At 38.4% G+C, this 14,033-nt stretch overlaps 1 protein-coding gene across 3 annotated transcripts in view; it reads left to right on the top strand.

Annotated features, from left to right (window-relative positions):
• The first annotated feature begins 6 nt into the window (after window positions 1-6).
• Window positions 7-14,033, top strand: part of TPK1 (thiamin pyrophosphokinase 1) — a 289,105-nt gene continuing 275,078 nt past the window's right edge. For all 3 annotated transcript variants that reach the window (XM_014536881.1, XM_005862817.2, XM_014536882.1), the window contains exon 1: window positions 7-189. In XM_014536881.1, coding sequence (XP_014392367.1) covers window positions 125-189 — 65 coding nt within the window. In that variant the 5' untranslated portion in view covers window positions 7-124. The remainder of the gene's footprint in view (window positions 190-14,033) is intronic.

Genomic DNA, 14,033 nt, shown 5'->3' with positions numbered 1-14,033 from the left:
CCGGCCTGTCCGCCCTGAGCTCGACGCGCCGGGGCGTGGGGTTAAAGCAACCACATGCCCTGGCGATTCCGCGTGCGGTTTAATTTAGATAGACATTCTAACGTGGCGTCTTAATTTTTTTTTAATGCAGAGCCCAGCCATCCGATATGGAGCATGCCTTTACCCCGTTGGAACCCCTGCTTCCCACTGGTACTGTATGTCTTTCCACGTTTCCTGGCGCCATTGGCGGGCTCTGCCCAGAGTCCTGCAGGGGTTAAAGGGACTGGCCTCGGGCCGGACCCAGCGCAGCTTCCCGTCTGCCTGGGGTTTCCTAGCTCTGCGCCCCTGGGCCCTGCCCACCCTCTCCCGCGCCCCAGTTTCCTTGTTCTTGGCCAAGCAGGGTTGGGGAGGGTAAAGGACTTGACACCTTGTATGCTTCCCCCCCCCCAACACCCCCCGGGAGGGGTGAAGGGCAGCTTGTTAGCTGATAGGCTCTCTCACCTGTGAAATGGCCCGACACCCCGGACCCTTAGGCATCAAAGGGGTGAGATCAGTCGTCGTTGCCCGTCCATTCTGCCAAGTGCCCGAGATGACCCAACAAAAGATGACTTGGTGGCTGTGTAAAATGTTTCAAAGATAAAACACGCACTTAAGGGTTTTTGTTACTTTAAAGTTTCAGATTATGTGATTCACGTGAAATGGAGGGAAGGCATGCATTGAAGCTGGTTGTCAGCAGCGGTTATTCTCAATGTAATAGGCTGGTGTGGTCATTTTGCAATATTAAACATATTTTTTATTTACCAGTTATTGTTTGTGTTGTGTAGAACTCCTCTACTTTATCAGTTTCATACTTCAAACGGAGTGCATCATTTTTTAATGTTTAAAGTTGTTCTCAGTAAACACATGAATTCATGGGTTTTGTTTCTTCTCAAGGCACATATAAACTACTAAAATTCTGCGGAACACCAAAAATATATTTTTTGCCGATCTGACCAAAAAAAAAAAGTATAATTTTGATGCATTCACACCAAGTGGCTATTGTTGTGTTGGCTGTTGTCATTTTTTTACGTGACAATATTCTAAAGGAAAAGACTATATATAGCCCCTGACTATATAATCAAGTATTGCATGTTTTAAAAATTGGCACGTCGGTTGAAAATCCCTGGTTTAAGGTATTGAATTTGATTTGAACTTGTCAGGTTTTCCACATCCTGGGAGAAATGATACTAAAACAATCAAAGGATGATAGTAGTAACCATAGGGGACACTGATTCCTCCCCTCCAGTCATTCCCTGTGCTGAGCTGTTTACATATACTTTTACATCTTACTTTCCGGTGAAGGAACCAGTGACAGAACTAGAATCTGAATCCAGATATGTTTGATTTGATGTGGTTAAGAGGTTGGGTGTTTAGACATTAAACAGCTTTTCAGAAGTTAAGCATTAGCAAACAAACATTTTGCAAATTACATTTCAGAGGTCTCAGTTACCCAGTGTTGGCCAGACGAACAGCATTTCCAAGAGTAAACATTGGACCCAGGTGTCCTATTGATTTTCAGATTTGTTCCTCAAACCTAAGTACTTTGCTGACTGAAGTTCTCTGGTGTTTTCTAGGTTGAAAGAAGTATGTAATAGAGAGATGCGTGCTGCATAGTAAAGTTGGGATCTAAAAATCAGAATCTCTGAGTTGAAATCCTAGCTTTGCCACTTAATAGTTATCCATCCTTGTACAGTTGCCCCTCGTATCCCAGGTAGATTGGTTCCAGAACTCCCCAACCCCCAGATATCGAAATCAAGTCCCCTATACGAAATGGTATCGTATTTGTCCTCTCCTATACTTGAAATCAGTTCTAGATTACTAATAATACCCAATGCAATGTAAATAGTTGTTATACTGTGTTTTTTTTAGAGAATAATGACGAGAAAGGAAAAGACTACGTAGTGAGTTCCGACACAACTTTTTTCCCCCTGAATATTGTTCTCTTCAGAATAACAAATTTGACCTGCAGTTGGTTGAATCTGTGAATGTGGATACCAGAATCAACTGTATTTCAGTTTCTTCTTCTGTAAAATAGGAATAGTTGGCAGGGTTATTGTATGAACGAGTTGTAATGCAGGTAAATCACTTAGCGTCAATAGTGATAAGCTGTTATATTCAGCTGTAAGACTAACCAGAAAAGAAAGGGGTAGTTGAATCTCAGGATCAATGCTGAGATGGAAAAGATGTGGAGCAATATCCTGCAGGAAAGACAGGCAGTTGGCTCCATCTGTGTTTCTCACAGGCTGTTGGAGAAGGCCCGGCTCCAAAGTCAGTAAGAACAGCACTGGAGGGGGCATGTAGGGGACTGTACTAACTGTGATATCCCGTGTGAAGCACAGATCCCCTGAGACAGATCAGCCCTCCTTTGGGGGTTCTGTGTGATTCAGTGGTTCTCATCCCTCCTTTGTGTCTTTTCTAATGGGAAACATATGTACATAGTAATTCAGTAAATGCTAGAGGTTAACTTTACATTAGTAGGATTCTCTTCATCAGACAGACTTTTAATATTTATGTAGCAGAGAAGTAGGTAGTTTTTCTGTTAATACTTCTGTGAACTATTTTGTAGGTATGATTTACCTGTAATGTTTTCTTAGATTTAGTATCCTGGGCACTCCAACAATTAAAATCAAGCTTGTTCTCTTCAGAATAACAAATTGCTGGGGGGACCAAAATGCTTCTCTCTTTGGAATGATCACTAGCTCAGAGAGAGAGATTTAAAATATTTTTTTTTGTTTTTGTTTTTATAACTAAAGTAAGTGCTTATTATTTAAAGAAAAACAACCCAGGATGTGAAGTCTCTTATAATTCCTCTTGTAAGAATAACCATTACTATCAGTTGGCATATGTTCTAGATATTGTTTTGACACATACATTCCAGCATATTATTACTCTTGTTTTAAAGAAAGTGGATTCATATTATAAATTGCTTTGTAAATAAGAATGGGGGGGGGCAGTGAGTGAAAATATTGAAATATTTTTATTAACAACATTATGTACTCTGTTTAATTTTTTTCAAACAAAATAGAAATGTTCCTAAATTTAAAAGTCTACCAGAAATTATCATTCTAAATCGCAGTTACCAGAGATTATCCCTCTAAAACTTAGAAAAGCACAAGGTCAGCTCATCACCTGACATGCTCTTCTGCTTCCCCTAGGCCAGTGGTCAGCAAACTGCGGCTCAAGAGCCACCTGCAGCTCTTTGGCCCCTTGATGGTGGCCACGAAGTTTCAATCGCACTGTACGTGCACTCCCGCACGTGGTATTTTGTGGAAGAGCCACACTCAAGGGGCCGCAGTTTGCCGACCGCTGCCCTAGGCCTCTCACCATTTAAATCCAGTGCTATTGTGGAGGCCCAGTTAGTGTCTGTCAGTCCCATGATTTCTTTGCCTACTCCAGCCTGTCCTCATCTCTCTCCCCCAGTCTCCATAGTTCCTATGTGGGTTCTATAATACATTATTCAACATCTAACTAGTAAGTATCTTGCTTTGTTCTTGACTTTCCAATGAGACTTAAACTCTTAAACAGAAGCAAGTACATCTTTTTCACTTTGTATACCCACACACCTAGTATCAAAGGACAGCCTCTAACTGTTAGTTGCTCTTGATAACAGAAATGCAAACATACCCTTTGATCCAACAATTCCATTTCTGGAATGTATCCTCATAAACTCACATAAATATGCCGAACTATCATGATCAAAGATATGCACTATAGATTGCAACAATAAAAACTAGAAATAATCTAAATGTCTATTAAGAAAGACTAGTTCATTTGAGTCTGTACTGCCTGTAAAACAAAACAAAACAAAAACTTGGGATATCTATACATATGGACCATAAAAAGTGGTAAGGGAAAGAAGTTGCAGAAAAGGGCATAAAACAGGTCCTACCTGAGAGGCCTGGGGGAAGCAGAAGAGCATGTCAGGTGATGGGCTGTCCTCGAGTGAAAGCTCAGTGCTGCCTGTGATCTTGAAAGAGTTCACCTGGTGGTGAGTAAAGACAAAGAAAGCCTGACTAGGCTGGAAAGTGCAGCTGGGGATTTTGGAAGACTGTAATTGAACAGGGAGGGTAAAACAGTTTGTGGAGAATAGAGAAATTTTTTACAGGGTAGTAGAAAGAAAGTGTTTTAGTTTCTTTGTTGAATCCCCTTGGAACATTCATACAAAGCAGCCTTTTATATACCCTAGGACTCAGTTAAATTGTGCCATCCATATCCTGGTTGCTTTGCTAATCATTTATAGGTTAAAGTCCTTGTCTTGGCCTCAAAGGTCCTCCAGATCTGATTCCTAACTACTTTTCCGGAATACTTCCATCATTCGCTTCTCTGCCCAAGCCAAGCTGAACTCTCATTTGTTCAGGCTTCTATACTCTTGCCTTAACTCATGCTAAATTTATTGCCTGGAATATTTTTACCAATCCTTAGAATTGTTATTCTTAAATTTTAGCCATTCTGGTGGGTATGTAGCCTTATCTCTGTGATTTTTGTTTGCATTTCCCTTAATGCAGAATGTTGATCTTGTCACATGTCTGTCGGTGTTTCTAATATCTTTTGTGTATTGTTTATATCTCTGGCTATTTTCTATTGGTTTGTCTTTTCTTTAAAAAAATGAATCTGTAGGAGTTTTTAATTGAGATACAATTGACATATAATATTGTATTAGTTTTAAGTGTACATTATAGTTTGATATATGTATACAGTGTCCCAAAAATGTATATACACTTTGAATAATTACTAATTCCAATGGGTAAATCTGAAAAGAAACTTCAATTGAGCTATCAGTTGTAAAGAGTATACATTTTGGGGGGACACCCTATCTATTACAAGATGATTGCCACGTAGGAGTTTCTTTATTTATTCTGGATACAGTAAATCTTGATTTTTCTCATCAATTAAGTAGGGAGAAAACATTCTAGGGAGATTGTTGTGAAGATTAAAGAATATCTATAAAGCATTAACACTGATATACAGTAAGGATGTAAACATTTTAGTTATTTTTCTCATTGCTTTTTTTTTAATCTAAAAGTTTGTGTTTTTTTAATTAAGGAAGAATAATATTTAACGGGTAAGGGCATACAATTGCCGTTCTAAACTCTGTAAATATAGGTGCCTTTTCAAAATATTCTTATAAAACCTGGCCTTTTTTGTTTTGTTCTTCAGTGTATGATCATTTCAGTTTTTATCATGAAGCTTTGTATTCGGAACTCCATGTGTTTAAAAGTAAAGTTGATTTATTTTACACCCTTTCTAGCTGAAATAAAAGTGGAATCAAACCATCCTTAGAATTATTTCATGTGTGCTTATTTCACAGTCCTAAGACACAGAGTAAATAGTCATGGAGGTTTGAATTTCTGGTTTAATGAAAATATGGATGTTATTTTTTATAATATAGTACATATACAGGGTGGGGCAAAGTAGGTTTACAGTTGTTCCTATAGAAAACAATGTCTAAAACCATCTGTATTTAAACTTTTCCATTGTTCCAAAAATAACTTTTGCAGTTGCTTGTTCCAAACTAGGACCACCTTTGCATTCCATTCAGTGTTTTAAAATCTAGCACAGTTGTTCCTTGCATTTCAAAATCTACCTTAACAATGAATATTGACATTTTAAGTAAAGCTTTTGCATCACTCTTAAGTTGATCTGATAGAATAAAAATGTAGCAATTTGATATGAAACATCATTCACATTAAGCATATATAATAAACCCTGAGTCAAAAGCTCCATTTTCTTTTCCCCACATAGTTCGATCACTATAAATATGTTTTATGCTTGAAAGTTTTTTATTTCTCTATATTTCTTTGCAAAAAGATTATTTATATTTAAATTTTAAAAAGATTCCTGTGACCATAATGTTCTTGGGAGTTATTTCTTCTGAACGGAATTAACCATTGTTGAAGTTTATTCTGAATTTATTTTTATTTTTTTAGGTTTATTCTGAATTTAATTACCATTTTGAAGTATTATTGGTATACAGTTCAAGTCAACATAATTATATTGCAAATATTTATGGTAACTGACTATTGCATGGCACTGTGTGCTGACCATAGTCCTGGTGCTTTAACAGGATAAAGCCTGTGGAAAAGTTTTGGAACTAGAAAAACCAGGTTTGAGTTTTAGCTACTTTTCCGCTAGTTATAGGCTTTGGACATGTCAATTAATTTATCAGAGCCTTAGTTTCTTTATGTAAAGTAACATATCTGAACATAAAGTTCTTGGGCAAATTTAAGATATTACAAAGTATAAAAAGCACATTTAAGAAGCAGAGTCTTATGCAATGTAAAGTACTTACTACTAGATGAATTTTATTATACTCGTTATTAAATTTTGAAATCCCTTCCTACATTTTGCAAAGGAGATAACTACTTGGTTCAGTAAATGTGTTCAGTCCACTTAGGTGAAAGAGTATTTAGGCAAGTCTAGCAGAAATATTCTCTTTGTTTCCTGAATTCTGTATTTTTCTTTCATGCTTGTTGAACTTTTATTTTATAGATGCATGAAATTATGAATAGTGGACTCAGGTTTTTGATGCCTCATGGTTAATGAATATGGGAAATCCTGTTCATTATAGTATTCATGCCATCTCTTATATTCCTGGAATTTAATTTCCATGGAAAATGCCTGATTAAGTTCACAAAAGGCATGATAGAACCTGAAGAAGGGTATTAGCTTTCCCCAGTTTATCAGTGGGTAATTTGGGAATTCATGGGTAAGTTATACCTAGAGTTCTGACTCCTTCATAATGGTAAATGTACACTGGCCACCTATATAAGTAGTCCTCTGTATTTTGCAGCAACAGATCTCCCAAGAATCCCAAGTGATGTCATTCATATGTACCAAACACAGTCCTAATCTTTAATCTCTACTCAGCAAATCATAGTAAGAATTACTTGGGGTAGACTTGAGTCACTTGCATTTTTAAACAAATTAAAGATTAAAAATGCTTCAATATATAGTAGAAATATATTGACGTTTCTTGGTCATATCTCTCGGCCAATTAAACATTCTTATTAGAAACTTCGGGTTTGGTCTCTACTCTAGAGCTGTGCTATCCAACACAGCAGCCACTAGCTACAGGTGGCTACTGAGCACTTGAAATATGGCTAGTGTGACTAAGGAACTGGATTGATAATTCAAGTGTAAAAACAAAACTCCACTAAATTATTGAAAAAGTTTTGTGTTTGGAATAGTCTATTAGTGTATGGGGGCAGCCATAACAAAGATGGGTGGCTTAGATAATAGAAGCTTATTTTCTCAATTCTAAGGCTAGAAGTCCAAGATCATGGTGTTAGCAGGTTTGGTTTCTTCTGAGGACTCTTTCCTTGGCTTGCAGACAACTGCCTTCTCGTTGGGTCCTCACTGTTGCCTCTTGGTCTGTGTGTTACCTGTGCTCTGATCTCCTGGTCTTATAAGGACATCAGTCATATTGGACTAGGGCCATTCATATGACCTCATTTTACCTTAATTACCTTTCTAAAGTCTCAGTCTTAAAATACAGCCCTGACCGGTTTGGCTCAGTGGATAGAGCGTCGGCCTGTGGACTGAAGGATCCCGGGCTCGATTCCGATCAAGGGCATGTACCTTGGTTGCGGGCGCGTCCCCAGTGGGGGGTCTGCAGGAGGCAGCTAATCGATGTTTCTCTCTCATCGATGTTTCTGGCTCTCTGTCCCTCTCCCTTCCTCTCTGTAAAAAATCAATAAAATATATTTAAAAGAAATACAGTCACATTCTGAGGGTAGGGTTAAGACTTCAAATAGGAATTTCAGGAGGACACAATTCAACCCACAACGAATTAGGCATGTTTACATTTCAGCTGTAAATTTTTTATTTTTATTTATTTATTTTTTAAATATTTATTGTTAAAAGTATTACACAGGTCCTCCTTTTTCTCCCATTAACCTCTTCCAGCCTGCTCCTGTCTTCCTCCATCCTCCGCTCTGCCCTCACCACCCTATTGTGTCCACAGGTTATGTTGAACTCTTCTCACCCACCCACCCCTGCCTTCCCTCTGAGGTTCAACAGTTTTAAATTGTCTTGATCCATATATTAGAATACTCATAATGACCAAATGAGGAAGATTTTGATGCCACTCCAATAGAATATGAATCAAAAAGTGTCAATTTCAGTCTTACCTAGTTGCTCTTTTATACTTATACTAGTGGCCCAGTGCACGAAACTCATGCACTCGAGGCAGGGGCAGGGATGTCCCCCAGCCTGGCCTGTGCCCTGTCACAGTGCGGGAGCCCCATGATCCATTGCCCCAAAGAGGTAGGTCCCGCCCACCCATCTGGGGCTCCTCAATGGGTTACCCCAAAGAGGTAGGCCGGAGCCAGGGGAGGCCTGCGGACCCCTGGCACAGGTTCATGGAGGCCCTTGTTGCGGCCCTGCCCCCAGGCTGGGCCGCAGTGGAGGCCTATGGACCTCCTCGAGCCTGCAGACCCTTGGCCAGGGCCAGGCCCGTGGTGGAGGGGCCTCTCCGTGAACCTGCAGACCTCTGGCCGGGACCATGGCAGAGAGGCCTCTCCGCTATGGCCCCACCCCTGTCCCCGACACTGCCAGTCTCTGCCCACCCACGCCTGCTGTGCACGCAGCCTGCTCATCGGTTGTTACTGTGATGGCGTCCTGACCAATTTGCATATTACTCTTATTAGTATAGATACAACATTTTCTTTGTTCATTCAACACTTTCTGAGTATCATCTGTTATGGGCCACATCCTAGTAGATGCTGTAGAAAAAAAGAAGTGACAAACTTTACTGTGAAAGACTTCATTCTACAGCAGGCTATTCAATACAATACAATAGAAAAATAATTTCATAGTAATTTAACATATTCCAGTAGCCTCATTAAAAAGGTAAAACAAGTGAATTTAATTTTAGTTATGTATTTAACTAAATGGTGTTTATTCTCATTACATGTTGAAGTAATAATTATTAATGCAATAGTTTACTTTTTTTGGTACAAAAACTTCCAACACCAGTATGTAGTTTACACTTTCAGCACATCTCAATTCAGATGCTAGATTTTCAATAGAAATGCTTGATTTGATTTGTATTTCATGATAATTTGTGATACATTTTATCATAATATGTCAGATATTTTGTTTCTATTCATGTGTTCAAGGAGCTACTCAATGGCTCAATTTTGGAGTAAACTTCAGACACAGGGAATACATATTCCTTTTTTAAGGAAAAGCCTTTTGAAACGGGTATTGGAAATAGAACTGGGACTGAAACCTGGGTTTTCTGACTGTATATTTTTCCTGATATTGAAACCAAAATGTGTGCTGTTGGAAGTTGCAGACAAAAATGGTTAGCAGAACCAAAGTTTATTGAGAGAAGCCAGTCCTGGAAAAGGTGCAGCTAGGGTTTCAGAGCAGACCAGTGTCTAGACTAGAGTTTCCTTTTCATATAACAGCCGGGTGTTAAAGTCTATTTGTTCATGTGTAGAGCCCCACAGGGGCATAAACCACGTGGGTACAGGGATGTGCTCCCCCACAGAACTCATCGCCTGCAGGGGAGAAGAGAGAGGAGGAAGATCACACTCTTTTTTGTATATATGCTTGTTAGCTCCTGATTGGTCCTTTCAAATAATTGTGCCTTAGCAACATCCTTGGGATTAGTTTATGTGCCTTACTATCTTGTGATTGGTTATCTGTAAGCTATCTGTCTTAGCAACATTCAGGCATTATGTTTATTTTTTAAAATATTTTTATTGATTTCAGAGAGTAAGGGAGATGGAGAGATAGGAACATCGATGATGAGAGAGAATCATTGATCGGATGCCTCCTGCACGCCCCCCACTGGGGATCGAGCCCGCAACACAGGCATGCGCCCTGACCTCCTGGTTCATAGGTTGATGCTCAACCACTGAGCAATGCTGGCCAGGCAACATTTATACATTTTAAAGCTCATGTCTTTTGTGGACGCCCTTCCTTCCCCACCCAGTGGGGGTGTTTTAGTAACTCCCATTAGTTGGGTTCCGGGTTTTACCCCCCTTACCCCTCCTATGGTTCCAGTCCCTGTCTACCTAGCTTCCCTCTGTGTCCTCAATATCAACATGGCATTTTTGTTTTGTTTTGTTTTGTTACTTAAAGCACTGTAGCTGCTTTGAGACTTGTACAACTAGCAGTATTTTAAATAATTTTTTTATTGATTTCAGAGAGGAAGGGAGGAGAGATTAGCAGTATTTTTAAAGAAACTCTTATCTCTGTGGATGATAAAACTGACAAAAGCTGCTGCTTAAGGATTGTGATTTTTTTTTTTTTTTGTAATACAGGGCTGCCTAAGATAGCTAAGAGACAAAGTAGTGCATTTTAAAAAATATATATTTTTATTGATTTCAGAGAGGAAGGGAGAGGGAAAGAGAGATAGAAACATCAATGATGAGAGAGAATCATTGATCGGCTGCTTTCTGCATGCCCCTCACTGGGGATCAAACCTGCAATCTGAGCATGTGCCCTTGACTGGAATCAAACCCGGGACCCTTCAGTCTGAAGGCTGATGCTCTATCACGTAGTCAAACCAGCTAGGGCAATAGTGCATTTTTGAGTTTCAAAATTTAATCCTCTTAATTTACTCTCCAGCCATTTTCTAAATTTAGAAATCCACCTTAGGTAGTCCTCAGGTATCTTGAGTGTTCATGGAAAATTTACTGCTCTGAGTATTTATGCGTTCCTTGGTGTATGGCTTGTAATTGTTGGGATCCTTCCTTCTTACTCTTTTCAATTTATTTCTAACTCATTATGACTTGCTGCTATGGACGAAAAAGGGCCACATACAAACCTGACTAGCTCAGGGAAGGCCTGTGTGGCAGCCTTGCAAACTCAGAGACCTAAAGTAAAGGATGGTCTGAAATTAAAATTTTTTTTACTAAAAAGCAGTTTATGGTGGGTAGTCATGTTCTATGCTGGTATCTTCCCTGACATAGGTCAATCTTTACCTTAACTGAGCCTGTCTGTTGTCTTTTTGCATATACGATAATATCATTGGAATGTCAAAGTAATTTTCTTTTTTTTTTCCGGACCCCTCAAAGCACAGTCACTGCTCTATGGAGACCACAGATCCCCTCATTGTTACATTTTTAAATTGTTGACTGTTAACTATCCTGTACTCACCTAAGTAAAAGAAGTATATGTCTGTCATTTTACTTTTTATCCAATTCCAGAGGTTTCCCTCACTTTGCTTTCTCCTGCCTCCCTAATCTATCACCAAGGGATTTCATGTAACCCATTTATGTCTCCTCTTTTGATTCTAATGTCTAAAACAAGGTGAAAAACTGCCATTCTCCTGAGCATTAAATCAATCCATTGAGATTCTGCTTTTTGGCATTTGTTGACAGTTTCACTCAAATAAACTCAAAAAAATTCTTCACAGGTTTGAATGTTTCTTACATTAACACTGCTATAACTGCTCTTTGTGTGTTTGATGTAGTTTAACTTTTCTCTGTATTTTACTTGATTTTCATATTTGCCTTAATTTTTGTTGTCCTTTTAATTAGTTTCATTTTATTTGATGACAAATATTTGCTTTATCCTCATTGTAAATGGCTAAATTGTTTATTTTGTCTTAATAATATCTCATTAATTCTACAAGCCATCTTTTCCCTATCATCTAAAGAATCAATTTCCTGTGTTTTATATTAAGTCTCTCTAGCATCCCCCCATCTTTCCACATTAGCATTTTAATAGCTATATGCTTTTAGAAACTAAAGCTTCTAACGTTAGTTTAAAAATAATCTTAATTTTTTCAAAGAATTTTGTAAATTGATACTTTATAGCATTATCAGAAATAATGGTATTGTTTTAGATGAAACAATTGAAAATATCAATTTAAGTTGTGGGGGCAGTTTTCGTATTGCTAAATGCGAAATGTTATGGCTTGATTACACACACACACACACACACACACACACACACACACACACATCTTCTCTGGGTTTTGATATATAACACCAGATGTCTTTTGAGGTTTTCTAAGAAAATGAGGTGTATTTGTGCTTAACTTCCCATCAAATGAACTTTATTATCTTTTTTTTCTTGGTTAAATCCATCAGAAAGAGTTATTCTTTGTAGGTGACAAACAGATGCTCAAACAAATGGATTTTCATCCTGAGAGTATTTCTGTATCTTTATGGCACTATTGTGTTTGAAGGTTTCCATTTATCACAGTAGAATAGCTTCTTTTGTTTTTATGACTTCCAGAGAATTTAAGCATTTGATTTACTCTTAGGTCATATGTAAGGTTGTGGCTTCTGGCCCAGTTGCTGCTGTTTATGTTGAGGCAATTTTATTTTTCTTTTTTATAGGAGGAAAACTGCTCTTGCAGTTTCTTCCTAATCTGAGTAAAGTGGTGTGAGTAGTGAATCCTATGTCTGGGGAGGGGACCTTAGAAATCCCTAGTGTATGCTCTTAGTGTCCCTTGAACATGGCTACTTAGTTTTTTTGCTTGAACATGTTCAGTAGCTCTTTCATTTTGAGAAAAAATATACTGGTGTTGGACAACTGTTTGTTAGAAATGTGTATTTAGAATAAGCTGAAATTGACTTTTAGTTCTTTATTTTCTTACTGAAATAGTACAGAAGACTTTTACTTGCTTTCTACTTAAATTGCCCTCAAATATTGAAAAACCTTAACTAGATTTTTCTTATTTTTCCCCCCTCTTTTTCCAGGCTAAATATTGTAGTTATTTGTTCACCAATTACTTGATTGCCTGCCATGTACCAGGAACTGTTCTTGGTATTGGAAGACATGCCATCCATTTTCCTTACATTTCTAGCTCCATTACACCAGTATTTGCTTCAATAATTCACTCCTGGAAAATCAGGTGTTCTTCTCAAGAATGCTTACTGGGAGCCTGTTTACCTTTTTAAAAAATACTGTTTATTTTAGCGCAGTTTTAGGTTTACAAAAAACAGTGGAAGGTACATAGAATTTCCATATTTGTAGCCCTCAGCCCCACACATGCATAGCCTCTCCCATTATCAATACCCTGCTCCAGAGTGGTACATTTGTTACAATCTATGAGCCTACAATGACATATCATAGTCACCCAAAGTCCATAGTGGACATTAGGGTTCACTCTTGATGTACATTCTATGGGTTTGGACAAATGTTTACAGTAATGACAGGAATCCATCATTATAGTATCATATAGAGTAGTTTCACTGCCCTAAAAATCCTCTATGCGCTGCCTCTTTCTCTGTCCACCACCCCCAACAACCACCGATCTTTTTATTTTCTCCATATAGTTTTGCCTTTTTCGGATGTCATATAATTGGAATCATATAGCTATAGATTTTTCAGTTTTACTTCTTTTACTTGGTAATATGCACTTGACCTTTCTCCATGTCCTCTCAAGGCTTATATATAATTTCTTTCTGGATTTACCACAGTTTATCTATTCACCTACAGAAGGACATTTTGGCACTTATGAAAAAGCTGCTATAAATATCTACATAAAGGTTTTTGTGTGGTCATAACTTTTCAACTCCTTTGGGTAAATATCAGGGAGCATGATTCCTAGGTCATATGGTAAGAGTTATGTTTAGTTTTGTGAGAAAATTGTCTTACACAGTGACTGTACTATTGCATTCTCATCATCAATATCTGAAAGTTCCTGTTCTCATGTCCTTCAGAAGCATTTGGTGGTGTCAATGTTCCAGATTTTAGCCAATCTAATAGATGTGTAGTAGTATCTGTGATAGTGTTTTAATTTGCTGACATCAAATTTTAATTTGATGACATATGATGTGCAGCATCTTTTCATATGTTCATTTGCCATTTGTATGTCTTTGGTGGTGTTTGTTAAGGTTTTGGCTCATTTTATAATTGGGTGGTTTTCTTGTTAAGTTTTAAGTGTTATTGGTATACTAGAGGCCCAGTGCACGAATTCGTGCATGGGTGGGGTATGGCCAGCTCGCCCTATTCGAGGCAGATTGGGGCCAGGCCTGGTGGGAGGAGGAGATGGCAGGAGGTTGGCCGGCCGACCCGCCCTGATCGGGGCCCAATCAGGGCTGGGA

The sequence above is a fragment of the Myotis brandtii genome, unplaced genomic scaffold (assembly GCF_000412655.1).
Source record: "Myotis brandtii unplaced genomic scaffold, ASM41265v1 scaffold168, whole genome shotgun sequence".
NCBI lineage: Eukaryota > Metazoa > Chordata > Mammalia > Chiroptera > Vespertilionidae > Myotis > Myotis brandtii.
Note: the sequence above shows the minus strand (reverse complement) of the source record. Positions and strands in the feature narration are given on the sequence as shown.